Source organism: Notolabrus celidotus, chromosome 20, assembly GCF_009762535.1.
Source record: "Notolabrus celidotus isolate fNotCel1 chromosome 20, fNotCel1.pri, whole genome shotgun sequence".
Lineage (NCBI taxonomy): Eukaryota > Metazoa > Chordata > Actinopteri > Labriformes > Labridae > Notolabrus > Notolabrus celidotus.
In genome coordinates this window covers 1,890,183-1,904,775 of record NC_048291.1, presented here as the reverse complement: position 1 = coordinate 1,904,775, position 14,593 = coordinate 1,890,183, and the positions used below count along the sequence as shown (strand labels likewise).

General features: G+C 45.9%; 2 protein-coding genes across 3 annotated transcripts in view; both read right to left on the bottom strand.

Moving 5' to 3' along the window:
- LOC117832999 (retinoic acid-induced protein 3) overlaps positions 1-6,391 on the bottom strand; it is an 8,201-nt gene extending 1,810 nt beyond the window's left edge. Inside the window, exons 1-2 of the mRNA XM_034712338.1 lie at positions 6,167-6,391; positions 1,438-2,630 (exon numbers count right to left, since the gene is read on the bottom strand). Of these exons, the coding sequence (XP_034568229.1) occupies positions 1,438-2,569 (1,132 nt within the window). The 5' untranslated portion in view covers positions 2,570-2,630; positions 6,167-6,391. The remainder of the gene's footprint in view (positions 1-1,437; positions 2,631-6,166) is intronic.
- A 4,292-nt stretch (positions 6,392-10,683) lies between these two features.
- Positions 10,684-12,920, bottom strand: LOC117833002 (retinal cone rhodopsin-sensitive cGMP 3',5'-cyclic phosphodiesterase subunit gamma-like). 2 transcript variants are annotated; one of them, XM_034712341.1, is made up of 3 exons: positions 12,743-12,920; positions 11,596-11,753; positions 10,684-11,487 (listed from the first exon to the last, which is right to left on the bottom strand). In XM_034712341.1, exons 2-3 carry the CDS (start codon positions 11,736-11,738, stop codon positions 11,370-11,372), a joined length of 261 nt encoding a protein of 86 aa, XP_034568232.1. In that variant the 5' UTR covers positions 11,739-11,753; positions 12,743-12,920; the 3' UTR covers positions 10,684-11,369. The 2 variants fall into 2 exon arrangements, with proteins under 2 accessions (XP_034568232.1, XP_034568233.1); XM_034712342.1 differs by lacking the exon at positions 12,743-12,920 and adding an exon at positions 12,057-12,178.
- Positions 12,921-14,593: the final 1,673 nt, after the last annotated feature.

The following is a 14,593-nucleotide window of genomic DNA, read 5'->3' as shown; positions in this document are numbered from 1 at the left end:
CATATAAAAAAGTAAAAGATGAGCAAAATTTTAATTAAATGATGAACTAAGTATCGGCCATGTTAAAGAAGATAAAATATTAAATTTAATGAATTAATCTACCAAAGTAAAGTTGTGATTTTAGTCTATGGTTATTATATATTTTATTTTGAAGGTGAAGATCAGAGCTTTATGATTTTATCTGGTATGACTGTGTCTAGTGGAAAGGATTGTTCTCTTAATATTAAATTCTAATCTAGTAAATGTTAAACACTATTCTAAACAAACTGACTTCATTCTCAGACATTTATTCATGATTTGAATCTTGTAAAGCTGACTTTTATTTTTCTCTCGCTGCTTTGATCTTGTTTTTTCACGACTTTGAACTCGTACAATAACAATTTAACTATATTTATATTTTTACATTTTTATATATATATATGTCTTCTAATTGATTTTATTGTATTGTATTTAAATGGAGAGAAGTCAGACAAAATAATCTAATTCTAACTCTAACTCTCAGAAAGGTAGGACTTTATTCTCACCAATATACTCTAGGATTTAACATTTTTCTCGTACATTTTTTCTAAATCAAATGATAAAATCCTTCCAGTGATACTGACTAAAACAGAATAAAAACCTCTGGATTAAAAAACACTCAGGAGACATCTCCTGATTTATGTTTTTGGGACGCTCCAAGGGTTAAAAAGTGTCATAGTGTCCTCTGCGTTCAGCAATGTGCCGTTTCTCTGCAGATGTGTAGCTCCTTCTAGAACTATCTGTCACAGCCACACTGCCGGCTACACGTACAGAAGTTCATCCTTTGGTGGCATTGATAGTTGTGAAGTACAGACTTGCATCCTCTTGATAAAACACTAGATGTCACGCTTTAAGCTAACGAAGAAACCCAAAACAATGCACCGTGCTAGCAACTCTGATTTGTCTCTATATGTACCGATCGATGTCGTTTTGACCGACAGAGAATCCTCCCTGATTCACCAGGAGTCAAAGTTTAGTCCTGATTTGTCTCTCGACACTTTCGGCTTAGCTAGCCGAGCTAATCGTACTGTCAACGTCGGGTATGCTAGCTGTCACGCTAAACAGGAAGTCGTCGTTTTCCAAGGAGCTTCAGGAGAGTCACATCACCAGGTAAGGACTACGCTGTACTTTACACACACTGCATGTGTCTGTTCTCTGTCGCCCACGCCGGACATTTAAAGCTATATTCAAGCAAGCTAACACAAACAGGAAGTAGCGCTGCTGCGATCTCCTTAAATCAAAGTTTGGAGGTTTGATAATACGTTAGCATATGCTATGATTAGCTACAGTCTGCAGACGGCTTACAGGTTATAAACATGTGTCAGCCTGACGTAGAGCGTGACGTTCCTCTTCCTGTTTGTCCTCGTTTTTAAAACATCTCGCCCTCAGCGTCACGCTCGACCTCCCAACACACCTCACCTCGTCTGGCCTCGTTCTCGTTCTCGAAGCTCCCGTTTTCCTTCCCCTCCCTCGGGCTGTTCAGTCCCGGGACTTCAGCATTCGGACTCGTCCACCCCGCGAAGCTCAGAGGAACGTCTCTGGACTTTGCCTCGCCCCTGCAGAGGAAGGCGACCTGGGACAACCCGTGCCCCATCAGGAACACCCAGCCGTTAGCCACCAGGGCGATGGAGAGCACCGGGTCGTCCCACTGCGACCGGCGGTTCACCTTGGGGTTCCCCCAGGTGAGCATGGTGATCCACACCACCCAGATGCAGGTGGAGAGGAACAAGGTGAAGAAGAGGAGCGCGGCCTGCAGCCTCCACTGGTGGTGCGCGGCGCCGCTGTAGTTGTAGCTGTACGTGAAGCAGGAGCGGCACAGGAAGCGCAGCGACAGGATCAGGCTGATGGCGAGGAGGCACAGCACGTAGATCTGCAGCATCACGAACTCATTCTGCCGGTACGCGCACGGCCTCTGGTCCCGCACCAACACCAGGATCAGCCACTCCGTACAGATGATGACCTGCACCATGAACAGCCCCAGAGCCACGCCGAGCTCCCCCCAACCCCGGGCGGCGGCGAACCCCAGCAGAGCCAGGCAGCGGGCCAGCAGGCAGGAGAACGCCAGCGAGAAGAGCACGCCGAAGAGGAAGAGCCGGGTGGGGCAGGTCTGAGCGGTGAGGCGGACGATGAAGGCGAAGGTGAGGCCGAAGATACCGGCGGTGGCCAGCAGGAACAGAGACATGGACGCCACCGTGCCGCCGATGCTGCTGCGCTGCTGCTTGGACGAGACGCAGACCCACATGGACCAGAGCAGCAGGCTGAAGAGGAGGATCATGCTGAACAGGAACCCTGCGGAGGCCAGGGTCTCCAGGACGATGCCCCACGCCGCCCGGCGGTCACACAGGTATCTGTAGATCGGGTTCAGGCCTTTGCCGCAGCCGGGCACGCCTTTCAGGGACGTTTCATTGGAGGAGGGAGCAGCGGTGGTTTGGGTGCCGGTTGTGGCGTTGGCTGAGCTGCTGTTTGTTGTCTGACAGAGACACGAGAGAGGGATGAAGAGGAGGAGGAGCAGCGGGAGGAGAGGAGTGTGCAGAGGTGTTGAGGAGGCCATGTTCGGTGAAGGCAGGGATCCCGCTCTGTGAGGAGTGCTTTGATACTCGAGGTCGAGTCTCCTGAAACAGAGAAAGTTTGTCAGCAGAAACTCAAACGTGTCAAAGTTTGTAATAAAAGTGAAACAGGCAGGATGAAACACGAGACGGGACGAGGCAGAGGTCACGACGTGGAAAGGAAAAATGGGAGCGAGCGGTTTGACAGCTCGAGAGCGCGGAGAGAGGGAGTGAATCAACGTGCCAGGACACGGCAGAGGAGAGTGTCAGACGGAGAGCGGAGGAAAAACAATGAGAGGCGGAGGGAGGGAGGACGAGGTGCGAAGATTCACTCTCAGAGCCGACAGCGGGAACATCAACGAGTCCTCCTAAACTGAGACCGGAGAGTTCATACATCATCTTAAATCTGGGGTTGGTGTTCAGATTCAGATCCTCTTTTTGTTCTACTGGTTAAAATGATCTTTATGTCCTGATGGTGATCAATACATAATGTGTTCTTAAAAAAGAGGTAAAAGAAGCTGCTATCTACAGCCGGAGGAAACCTGGGAAAACACCAACCAATCACCGTCATTAAGGTCCAATTTATACAACCAATCAGATCCTGTCCTGCCGTTCTGCCCACCTCCTGCCTCTGCTTGCCCTGACTCTACTGACTGCCCCTCTCGCTCCACCTCAGGGCCTGTCCCCTCTGATCTGATGGGGCAGCAGTACCTCAGTCCATTGGGACTTGACTTGGGAACCGAAGGGTCGTTGGTTCGAGTCCCAGTATGGACGAAGTTTGGCAAGTGGACTGGTGGCTGGAGAGGTGCTGGTTCACTTGCCTGGGCACTGCTGAGGTGCTCTTGAGCAAGGCACCAAACCCCCAACTGCTCAGGGTGCGCTGGTTGATGGCAGCATCCTCACTCTGACATCTCTCCCTAAGCATGTTCACTGCATGTGTGTGCATGATTGTATGTATACCAAAAACTGTGTGTGTAGCATGTCCAAAAAATAGCACGAGTGAAAACATTGACCCGATGAGGGTCTTTGCTCAGGACTGTAGTCCAGATCAGAGTCTAAAAAGCTCTCACCACGGGGGCTCTGACAAGCAGAAGAATGAATGACGTTCAGTAAGTCCTACAGAAATGCAGATGTACTGTAGCGTCCGTCTGGACGCTGTAGGGATGACGAACCGATTGGTGAACACGTTGATCTTTAATAACCGGTCACTGTCGGCCGTTACCACGCCAACCAACAAAACAACAATCAAAGTTTGAATGAATGAAGAACTTCTCCTCTTGTCTCTCCTCTCTACACCTCTCCTGAGCAGGCTTGCATCCGGCTCAGCTGGTGGTGAAGCTTTCAGCAGAGTGTCTGCCCCCTGGTGGCTGGCTGCAGTATAGGTCAAAAACTCTGTCTCCCCCATTCATTTGAATGTGGTGATATGTAGTTAGTGTTTGACTGTTTTGTGTCCAAGGCCTCTTTTTTCTGAAAACTTTCTTCTTCGTTAGTTATTAGAGTTTAAAAAACGGGGTTTTACTTCCTGTTTCCTTTGATTCACAGCCGCTGTATAGAGGGAAACTTCAAAGGACACACAGCGTCTTGTGACGTCACGCTGTAGGGCGGAGCTTATTACAGTGGCTTCACAGACTCTGGCTGCACAATGGCGGCGCCCAGGAGCGGGATTTTTTGGCTTCAAAACCGTACAACAGAAAGAGGCTCCTGATGCCTTCACTGACTGTCAACACTGTAGGAATTAAGAGCATTGACAGGTTTAACAAACAGTAGAGCTGTTACAGTATTATATATGTGTTATAACTTTTCTCCTGATATCGTGTCACCAGTACTTTTATTTATTTTTTTTATTTATTAGTTTATTTGACAGGGGCCATGCAAAACAAAAACTGTCAAGCCAGAGTTAGCTATAAGCTAATTTTCATCTGTGGTCCCTGGGCAGGAAGATGTTAACAAATGTACAATACAAACGAAAAAAAAAAAACATACTAGCATTTAAAACAATACATAGACTACTCAACACAGTCCATCACTAATAACAACACATTTAAAATTACATTTCATTGTCTCTAATTTGATGCATTCAACTGGATAATGCTAGCATGACAGTTGTGAGTGCTAACAGCAGCCATGTTTGTTTGTGTCTTTAACTTTCACTATGAGAATGTTTTGATGAGAACCGGTTTTGAATCAGTCACCATCATATGGTCATGAATCAGCGGCGCTCCAACGTGTGAGCGGGGGGGGTCGTTTTGGAGGAGGTCTGAGCGGCTCTGAGGGGAGGGGTTAGACGGAGTCCTGAGGACATGCTACATTCAAATTCATGCTAGTTTTCCGTGACTACCAACCCTAGCTTTAAGGATGCATGATATGAATCCATCCCACTAACAACTTTATTTATACAGCACCTTTAAAAACAACCAGTGTTGGCCAAAGTGCTTTACAAGATAAAAAGTACAAAGTACATGAAGACAACAATAAACAACAACATATCAGGATATTACTGTCCTCTTCACGAGGAGAAGGCCAAAGAGAAGAGATGTGTCTTCAACAAAGATTTAAAACATTCAACAGTGGGGGCCGATCTTAATTGGAGTGGCAAGCCAATCCAGATCTTGGGGGCCACTGCTGCAAAGACTCGGTCCCCCCCGGGTTTTAAGGCGACTTTTAGGCACATCCAGGAGCAGCTGGTTTGTTGACCTCAGTGCTCGAGCTGGGTTGTGAACATGGAGAAGATCAGCCAAGTAGGATGGTGCCAATCCATTTAGGGCCTTGTAAGTTAAAAGTGCAACTTTACATTCATATATTTATTTAGTATCCAGCAGAGGGATGTGGACGTTAACCTGCAAGGAGGGCTGAGGGCTGGTGGTGCTAGCTCTGCTGGTGGTCGCCACACTCCGACATCATTCACCTGCAGACTCTGAGACCCTGTCTTTAGACGTGTTCAACAAATTGCACAGAGTTTAGAGTTTTCTGAGCGTGAGACTCGTCAGGATTTAAACTTCCGTTCAAACGAGGAGGAAATCGGTCGCTTCAGGACATCGATGCGTGGAACATTATTTGCAGACGTCAGTCAGCGGGGCAGATATCGGCCCGATCCAGATGTACCACAGGTGCATCTCTACTCGTAACGTCAAGCATGAACAGAGAACGGGACAGGTGAGTCTCTCTGTCACACCTCAAACTTCAAACAAACATCCCCCTCACAGTGTCGGGTGTTCAGACTCTAATCGTGGGAGATATCCACTCCTGATAGCATGGTGACATTTCCTGCAGAGCATAACACAGCCTTTGTTTCTCTGCCACGGTTCTTATTTGAACTTCAGGGCGGTTACAGGCGATAAAAATCAGCGAGGCGTTCAAATCCAACACGAGCCTTGTTTTTATTTTATAAAGATCACACAAAGAGAGAGAGAGAGAGAGATCTGAGAGAGGAGAGGAAGACGCAGAGTTTAAGGAGGACTAAACAACAAAACAAGCATGCATGACTTGCCTAACCCTAACCCTTGCAGCGCTTTGTGTCAGGTAAAAACAGAAGCAGGAATTAAAGGTGTGAAAGCGGCGCCTCACGTCACCAAACCTTCATTAAAAAAAGTCGCAGAGCTTACCTTTAATTCTTCAGGAGTTAAATCTGAGTCCTCAAAGTCGTCCTGATTCTCTGCCGCTGAAAGTTTTCTGCCTGCAGCTTGGTCGGCCTCCTATCCTGAGACCGTGCCCATGCTCCTGCCCGCCCCAGGTGAACTGAAGATCACGAGACAGAGACTGGAAGGATTGTTTCAGAGTCGCATCAACAGGTTGAGCAGAGAGGCAGAAAAACCTGCACCCCTGTCTCCTCTGCTTTCCCTTCAGCTCCCCCTCCCTCCCTCTGAGTATAGGTGGGGCTCACACACCTGGAGGTAAAGACACACACACAAACACACACACACACACACACACACACACGTGCACGCAGAGGTAGGGAGAGTTCACTCCACTCTACTTATGAATAAAGGTCCCATCAGTATTTGCATTGATAACATGAGTTTATTTGGATAAACCGGAGAGTCTGGACGAGTGTGAGACCCGTCATCGCGCTCAGAGGAGGAGGAGGTTTTTTAAGGAGGGTCTGACTGACTCACCTCAGACTCACCGGGACTCAAACAGATCAACGTCACCTTAGTTACCAGTCAATCACAGCAACAACATTTTGGAAAAGGCTGAGTGTGTTGAACAAGCCCACACACAACTCCTCCAGTCAAGCCTGAACAAGTGCGGCGTGCAGAGGGCGTGTGAGGATGAGGCTGAAGTCACTCTTCCACTTTAGATTCAGTCTGAGGCGGTTAAACACAGAACATGAAGAGGTTTGTCTTCTTCATCACGGCGCTCAAACGTACGCTCATTACTCCAGCCTGTCCTCAGTCCGACCCAAAGGCCCCCTCAGAGACGTTTGAGCGTGAGAGCGTTCATGTGGAGGATCGTTGAGGGATCTCAGAGGCCTGTAAGTGACGGCGTGAGAGGGAAGGCGACGCTGTGCTGAGTTTGCATTTTAGGATCTTTATTTCTCCTGATGCATTCCTTCTTTTTATTGAGCTGCATGAACACTGTAGAGCCAAAACTGCAGTTCAATGAGCGGCCACTAGAGGCAGACTCCAAAAGCAGGACTAATGCAGACTGATCCCAAACCTCAGGTGCACTCACATGAAGCTAGATTGTTCCTTCTCCTCAGTCCCCCTGCTGGCCTGCACTCACATTAAACCAGTAAGGCCTTCCTCCTTTACATAAGTCATCTCCACACGACACATCTACAGCTTTGATCCAACAACCTCCTCTAACTCTTCCTGTCCCATTAAAGTTACTAACCATAGACCTTTCTGGAGTCCCTGAGCTCCCTTGTCTCGTAGGTTCCTCTGGATCTCTGCGGTAGATTCCTTTTTTGGGGTCTGTTATTCATCCTTTCTTTCTTTCTTTCTTTCTTTCTTTCTTTCTTTCTTTCTTTCTTTCTTTCTTTCTTTCTTTCTTTCTTTCTTTCTTTCTTTCTTTCTTTCTTTCTTTCTTTCTTTCTTTCTTTCTTTCTTTCTTTCTTTCTTTCTTTCTTTCTTCTTTCTTTCCTTCTTTCCTTCTTTCTTTCTTCTTTCTGTCTTTCTTTTATTTCTCTTTCTTTCTTGTTTGCTTTTCTTCATTCTTTCTTTCTTTCATTCCTTTTTCATTTATTTTTATTCCTTTTTCTTTCTTTCGTTCTTGCTGTTCTTCTATCATCCCCACTTCATTGTATTCCTCCTTCTTTCTTTCTTTCTTTCTGATCTTCTTTCATCCCTACTTTATTTTATTCCTTTCTTTCTTTCTTTTATTCTTTCATTCCTTCCTTCTTTCTTTATTTTATCCCTCTTTCATTCTTTCATTCCTTTCTTTCTTTCATTCTTGCTTTTCTTCTTTCTTTCTTTCTTTCATTCCTTTTTTGTTTATTTCATTCATTCTTTCTTTTATTCTTTCTTTCTTTCTATCTTTCATTCATTCTCTCCTTCTTTCTTTCTTCCTTCCTCCCTTCCTTCTTTCCTTCCTTCCTTCCTTCCTTCTTTCCTTCATTCATTATTTCCTTTTTTCTTACTTTCTTTCCATGTTTCTTCATCCTTTATGTCTCCTTTTCTCACCCCCTCCTTTCCTTCTGTCATTCCTTCCCCATTTCTTCTCCTCTTTTTCTTTCTTCTGGTCTCCCTCTCTTCTCTCTTGTCTTAGACCTTTCTGGAGTCCCTGAGCTCCCTTGTCTCGTAGGTTCCTCTGGATCTCTGCTGCTGTGGACGTGCCAGACTCCAGCTGCTACAACTACTATCCGTCTCCCCACTATCATCTCTCTCTCTCTCTTCATCTCCCTCTATCCCTCTCTCACGACTTTCAGGAAGTCCTACAAAGTTCCTCCAGCTCGGGACTTTATCTAGATCCAGACCCTGGTCATGGCAGTGGAATAGCATCCTTAGTTTCCTCTAACAGTTTCTAAAAGAAACTTTATTTAGCCTCTGTCGTCACTTGTTGCTCCCTCAGATTTATTTGAAGCCCTCCTTGTTTTCTTTCGGCTCGTGTGTTTCAGTGATCAGTAAATGAAGACACGGACAACTTGATGGAAGCACAGCTCAGCGGTCATTTTAGCTCAGCGGTCAAAGCTTCTGCTTCAAAATCTGAGGCTGAAGTCCTTGACCTAACCAACCAGGGATCGACTCTGACAGTCTCCCTCCAACTCCTTCCTCATCTCATTTCAGCTTTCCTGTTTTAGACGAGGCAAGAATGGCCGCCAGAGAAAAAAACTGCAAAGAAATGTGACTTTTTAACTTTCTACAGCTAACTCCACTGTGTGCAATCTCTATGTATACTACACATGTATGAAAACACAAGTTTTATTTCACTTTTGAACGGTTTCTCTCGTCATAGGACTAAAAGTTTGCACATTTCCAATGCAATCTTTTGAAATCCAGCTCCATGAACCAAAGGATGCAGCTCTCAGTGCTTCAGAGAAACACATCTCAGTAGGAAGGATTATGTTACCCCAAAGTTATAGCGACTTTCAGGAGGTCCTACAAAGTCCCTCCAGCCTGGGACTTTATCTAGACCTTTATTTATTCAGACCCTGGTCATGGCAGTGGACTCACATCCTTAGTTTCCTCTAACAGGTTCTAAAAGGAACTTTATTTAGCCTCTGTCGTCACTTTTTGCTCCCTCAGATTTATTTGAAGCCCTCCTTGTTTTTCTTTCGGCTCGTGTGTTTCAGTGATCAGTAAATGAAGACACGGACAACTTGATGGAAGCACAGCTCAGCGGTCAAAGCTTCTGCTTCAAAATCTGAGGCCGAAGTCCTTGACCTAACCAACCAGGGATTGACTCTGACAGTCTCCCTCCAAATCCTTCCTCATCTCATTTCAGCTTTCCTGTTTTAGACGAGGCAAGAATGGCCGCCAGGGAAAAAAACTGCAGAGAAATGGGACTTTTTAACTTTCTACAGCTAACTCCACTGTGTGCAATCTCTATGTATGCTACACATGTATGAAAACACAAGTTTTATTTCACTTTTGAACGGTTTCTCTCGTCATAGGACTAAAGTTTGCACATTTTTAATGCAATCTTTTGAAATCCAGCTCCATGAACCAAAGGGTGCAGCTCTCAGTGCTTCAGAGAAACACATCTCAGTAGGAAGGATTATGTTACCCCAAAGTTATAGCGACTTTCAGGAGGTCCTACAAAGTCCCTCCAGCCTGGGACTTTATCTAGACCTTTATTTATTCAGACCCTGGTCCTGGCAGTGGACTCACATCCTTTGTTTTGAAAAGTAAACCTTATTTGTTCTCTGTCGTCAGAGTAACGCTCGTTATTCGTCCCCTCAGATTTATTTGAAGCCGTCTCTGTTTTCCTTTCACCTGGTGTGTTTCAGTGATCAGTAAATAAAGACACGGACACCTTGATGGAAGCACAGCTCAGCGGTCATTTTAGCTCAGCGGTCAAAGCTTCTGCTTCAAAATCTGAGGCCGAAGTCCTTGACCTAACCAACCAGGGATTGACTCTGACAGTCTCCCTCCAACTCCTTCCTCATCTCATTTCAGCTTTCCTGTTTTAGACGAGGCAAGAATGGCCGCTGCTGAGAAAAAATCTGCTGAGAAATGTGACTTTTTAACTTTCTACAGCTAACTCCATTGTGTCCAATCTCTATGTATGCTACACATGTATGAAAACACAAGTTTTATTTCACTTTTGAACGGTTTCTCTCGTCATAGGACTAAAAGTTTGCACATTTCCAATGCAATCTTTTGAAATCCAGCTCCATGAACCAAAGGATGCAGCTCTCAGTGCTTCAGAGAAACACGTCTCAGTAGGAAGGATTATGTTACCCCAAAGTTATAGCGACTTTCAGGAGGTCCTACAAAGTCCCTCCAGCCTGGGACTTTATCTAGACCTTTATTTATCAAGACCCTGGTCCTGGCAGTGGACTCACATCCTTTGTTTTGAAAAGTAAACCTTATTTGTTCTCTGTCGTCAGAGTAACGCTCGTTATTCGTCCCCTCAGATTTATTTGAAGCCTTCTCTGTTTTCCTTTCACCTGGTGTGTTTCAGTGATCAGTAAATAAAGACACGGACACCTTGAGTACTAAAAATAAACACATTTTACTGCAGCTATCAGGACAGAACCAGCTCACAGTACATCTCTGTGATATTCGTCTCTACGGAGGGTTCAGATAGCAGCAAGGAGAGAGAGACAGACGGGAGAGAGAGGGGAGCTCGTCCTCCACGATCACGTGAAGCGCATAGTACTCGTCATCGTTGCGGCGTGTTGCACACTCTCCTTGCACGGCCAGGTGTTCACAGGTGTGTAGAAAATACAATGCAAAACAAAAGTGGAAATACAAAAGGTGGGACAGAAGGTTCAAGGTTCGACACGGAGAACAACATATGTACACTTTGTAGACTGAAGAAGCAAATCCAGGCTACGGGAACCTGAGCTTTGCTTGCGTCCATTGCCGAGGGAGAGGAGGGAGGAAGAGGAGAGGAGGGAAGGAAGAGGAAGAGGAGAGGACTATAATAGAAGGAGGTGAAAGGAGGGGCGTTTCTCGTCTTCTTATATGGAGTATAAATACTTTAAACAGTATCATATCATCATAAAATAACAATAAAAGCATCATTACGCTCTCCGACCACGCAGTGGCGTCGAGCATGAGGTAGATAGACGAGAGGGCGTTAGTGGGTTCCCCGGCAGCCTTATCTTGGCGTGCCGGGCTGAGGTAGGGTGAAGGCAGGGATGAGGGGATCAGACGGAGGAGAGGATCAGGCAGGACAGGAAGGCGGGAGGCAGCAGCTTTAAATGATGCCGTATTTGGCCAAGTCGCTGAGCTCCATGTCGCCGAAGGCTTCCCATGGGCACACCACGGTGATGTCTGTGCCGAGACCCTCCATGCCCGGGATGTCGTCACCGAAGCTGGAGGAGAGAGAGAGAGAGAGAGAGAGAGAGAGAGGTGGAGGTGAGTGACATGATGGAGAGATCAGCTGTGTTTCATCAAGAAGAAAGGGAAGATCTCTCTCTTACCCCTTCTGTCCTGGTTTGGGGGCCTTGCTCTTGAATGTACGGGTCTGCCTCTGCTTGAACTTGGGTGGTCCCTTCTTGGGTGTTGTGGGTCCGGTGGCTCCACCAGGGGCCAGGGCGCTTCCTGCAGGGGGGTTGGCGTTCATCTCTGCAGAGAGTCTCTGAAAGACGACACAGAGGGGCGTTATCTTTCTACAGAGAGGTCACGTGTTTCCTCTCTCCGTCTCTGCCCTTTGGTAATCCTGTTTCCAGCCCTCAGTGCCAATCAGTGCAGATTATGCAGATTAGGTTAAACAGGCAGATTAGCTGTAATCCCGCTCTGATCCAGAGCAGACTAATTACCCTTCTAGAACAACGGGGACGCCACATGCAAAGAGAGCGCCGCCTCTATTCTCAACTGAAACACTGGAATGAAGCTCCTCCCTCCCTCCCTCCCTCCCTCTCTCTCTCTCCAGTGTCCTCACCTCAGACCTGATCCTGCAGCCGGTCTAAGCCTCTCCTCTGACCCGGCTGCTGACTCCTGACACGAGTAATCCTGTTAACAACACTTTAACACGACGACCTGTTTGTCACGTTATGAAACTTGAATCCGTGCCGCCCTTCCAGAGCAGGAAGAGTCGGCCGTCCTGCCTGAAGCTGCACCGCCGAGGTTGCAGCCAAAGTCAGTCCTCTTTACAGACAAGACTTTAAACTCTCTCTCTCTTTACACTGTTACACTTTTAATCCTTCACAAACACTCAGAGGACACATTTGACAAAACACTGATCTAGATTTGTTGATCTCTTCTCCTCAACAAGCTCTGTTACCATGAGGTCATCCCTCCTTCTCTTCTGTACGTTCAAGACACCACAATGAGACTTTCATCTTGTGCATCTACTTTGCAATTAACCCTGAAACCTCTAAATGTCCCTGCACAGACTCAGAGAACAAAACCAAGGTTTGATCTTCTTTTTGTTCGTCTGAAAAGTGACCTTAGCATCGTTTTAAGTTTTAAGACGCCAACACAAACACCCACAAACATCTAAAAGGATTCATTAAGTCTGATTTAAATGTTCTAAAAGCTGTAGAAGCAGTGTCAGCATGGATCAGAATACCCTGAAGCTGCAGCAAGTTCAGAAAAAGTTGCATCCAGAGGTTCTCCTTCTCTCACCTGTTGTCACAGATATCTCGAGGGGCCACAGCCGATATCTTCTCCGAGCTCCTTCGTTCCTCTCGTAGAGTTTGTGAAATGTGTCGTACCCGCCTCTCCTTTATATCGTCTCTAATCCGCACATCCTCCTCTTTCCAGTCACATGGTCAGCGGTGAGGTCGGCCAAACATCTCCAAGAAACCAGCATCATCCACTCCTCCCCCTCCCTCCCTTCTTTCATCCCGTGTGTCCTTGTTCCCTCCTCCCCTCCTCCCCCCCGCTGCCCTCTATACCTGCCAGGTTTAGGAGGCAGGGCCACCCGCTGGGGAGACGGTGTCATGGGATCAATCTGGAAGGATCTGATGGAGCTAATCCCTCTAAACCTCGGCACGCCGGCTTTTAGCTTCGTGGCGAGGAGAGGAGAGCGGCTCGTTTCAGGTCCATGTGAGACGCTGAGTTCTCATGAGGGGTTCAGGATTCGTCCTGTCGGTCAAACTGTGATGAATTATAAAGAAGTCATCCCTTCATAAACGCAGAAAATCAAACACGAAGCTCCTGCTTTATGAACTGAACCGTGTTTTGGACATTTGAAGTTTCAACGTCTCGATCCTGATCTCATGTTTCTGATCAGAGCTGATCGGAGCATTTTGAACTGATCTGCAATCAGCTGTTTTAACCTGAGCACATTTTGCACCAAATGCACAAGTAACTTAGCATTAGCATTAGCAACCACGTGGCGATATATGCAGGGGGATTGTTTCGTGAGGCGGTAGAAGAAGAGCTGCGTTCAGTGGCGCTAATTTGATGAAACATCTTAAACTAAACATGCAGCGGTATACGCCAGCAGAGGAAAGAAAACCTGTAGCTCTGAAGTCCCTAACAAACCTCTCCTCTTTCTTTGAACTCCCCATTCGAACTTTTACTCTCATAAAACCTCTTCCAGAGACGGATGCTGCAGCACTCTCAAAGCTACATTTGATGACTGTTCTCAGTTCGTCTGTGTTTGCTGAATCCCTCATCAATAAACCATGAATAAATATCCTGAGAGAGCGAAGAGGACACAAAGATTACAGAGGAGGTGTTTGAATGCATCACTTTGGACAAACAGCTCATCTCAGGGGTGGAAGATGCAGGTTTTTGTAACTTTTAGATCCACAGTACGTCCGGCCTTTTGTTGTGACCTTAACTCTTTCAGCATCCTCAGTAGCAGAGCCAACCTGGTGCTCCCTGTATTGTCACATCACATATACACTCAAAGACAACTGACATACAGCTTTATGTTTTACAGGTTTTTTTGAATGGTAGTGTATGGAAGCATTTATGTACCAAAATTAAAACGAAAAGGCAAATTTGAAAGTTAAATTGCATTAACAGGAATGCTTTTTAATTGTGCCTAGCGGTCTAAGCGCCCCACATGCAGGGGCTACAATCCTTGTTGCAGGGGTCGCCGGTTCGATTCCCAGCTGGTCGACCATTTCCTGCATGTCTTCCCCCGCTCTCTACTCCCCACATTTCCTACCTCTCTCTTCAGCTATCCTATAAAATAAAGGCAAAAAGGCCAAAAATATATAACTTAAAAATAAAAGAAATAAATAAAATGAAAAAGCTTTAACTTTCATGTTCAAGCTTGCACATTGTCTAAAATTTTAATGCATTTTTATTTTCAAATTTGCTTTTAAATTCGAATTATGATGCTAATTTAGGAGGGGAAATGTTTTGAAAATTAAAAAGCAAATTTTCTCTTTCATTTTAATTGTGTAACATAATTAGCATTGTTGAAGATGAAAATTAAAAATGCAAGGATTATTGAATATTAATTTTATTTGCGAGTCAAATAATGCGCACATATTTAGAAAATTAAAAAAGCATCTC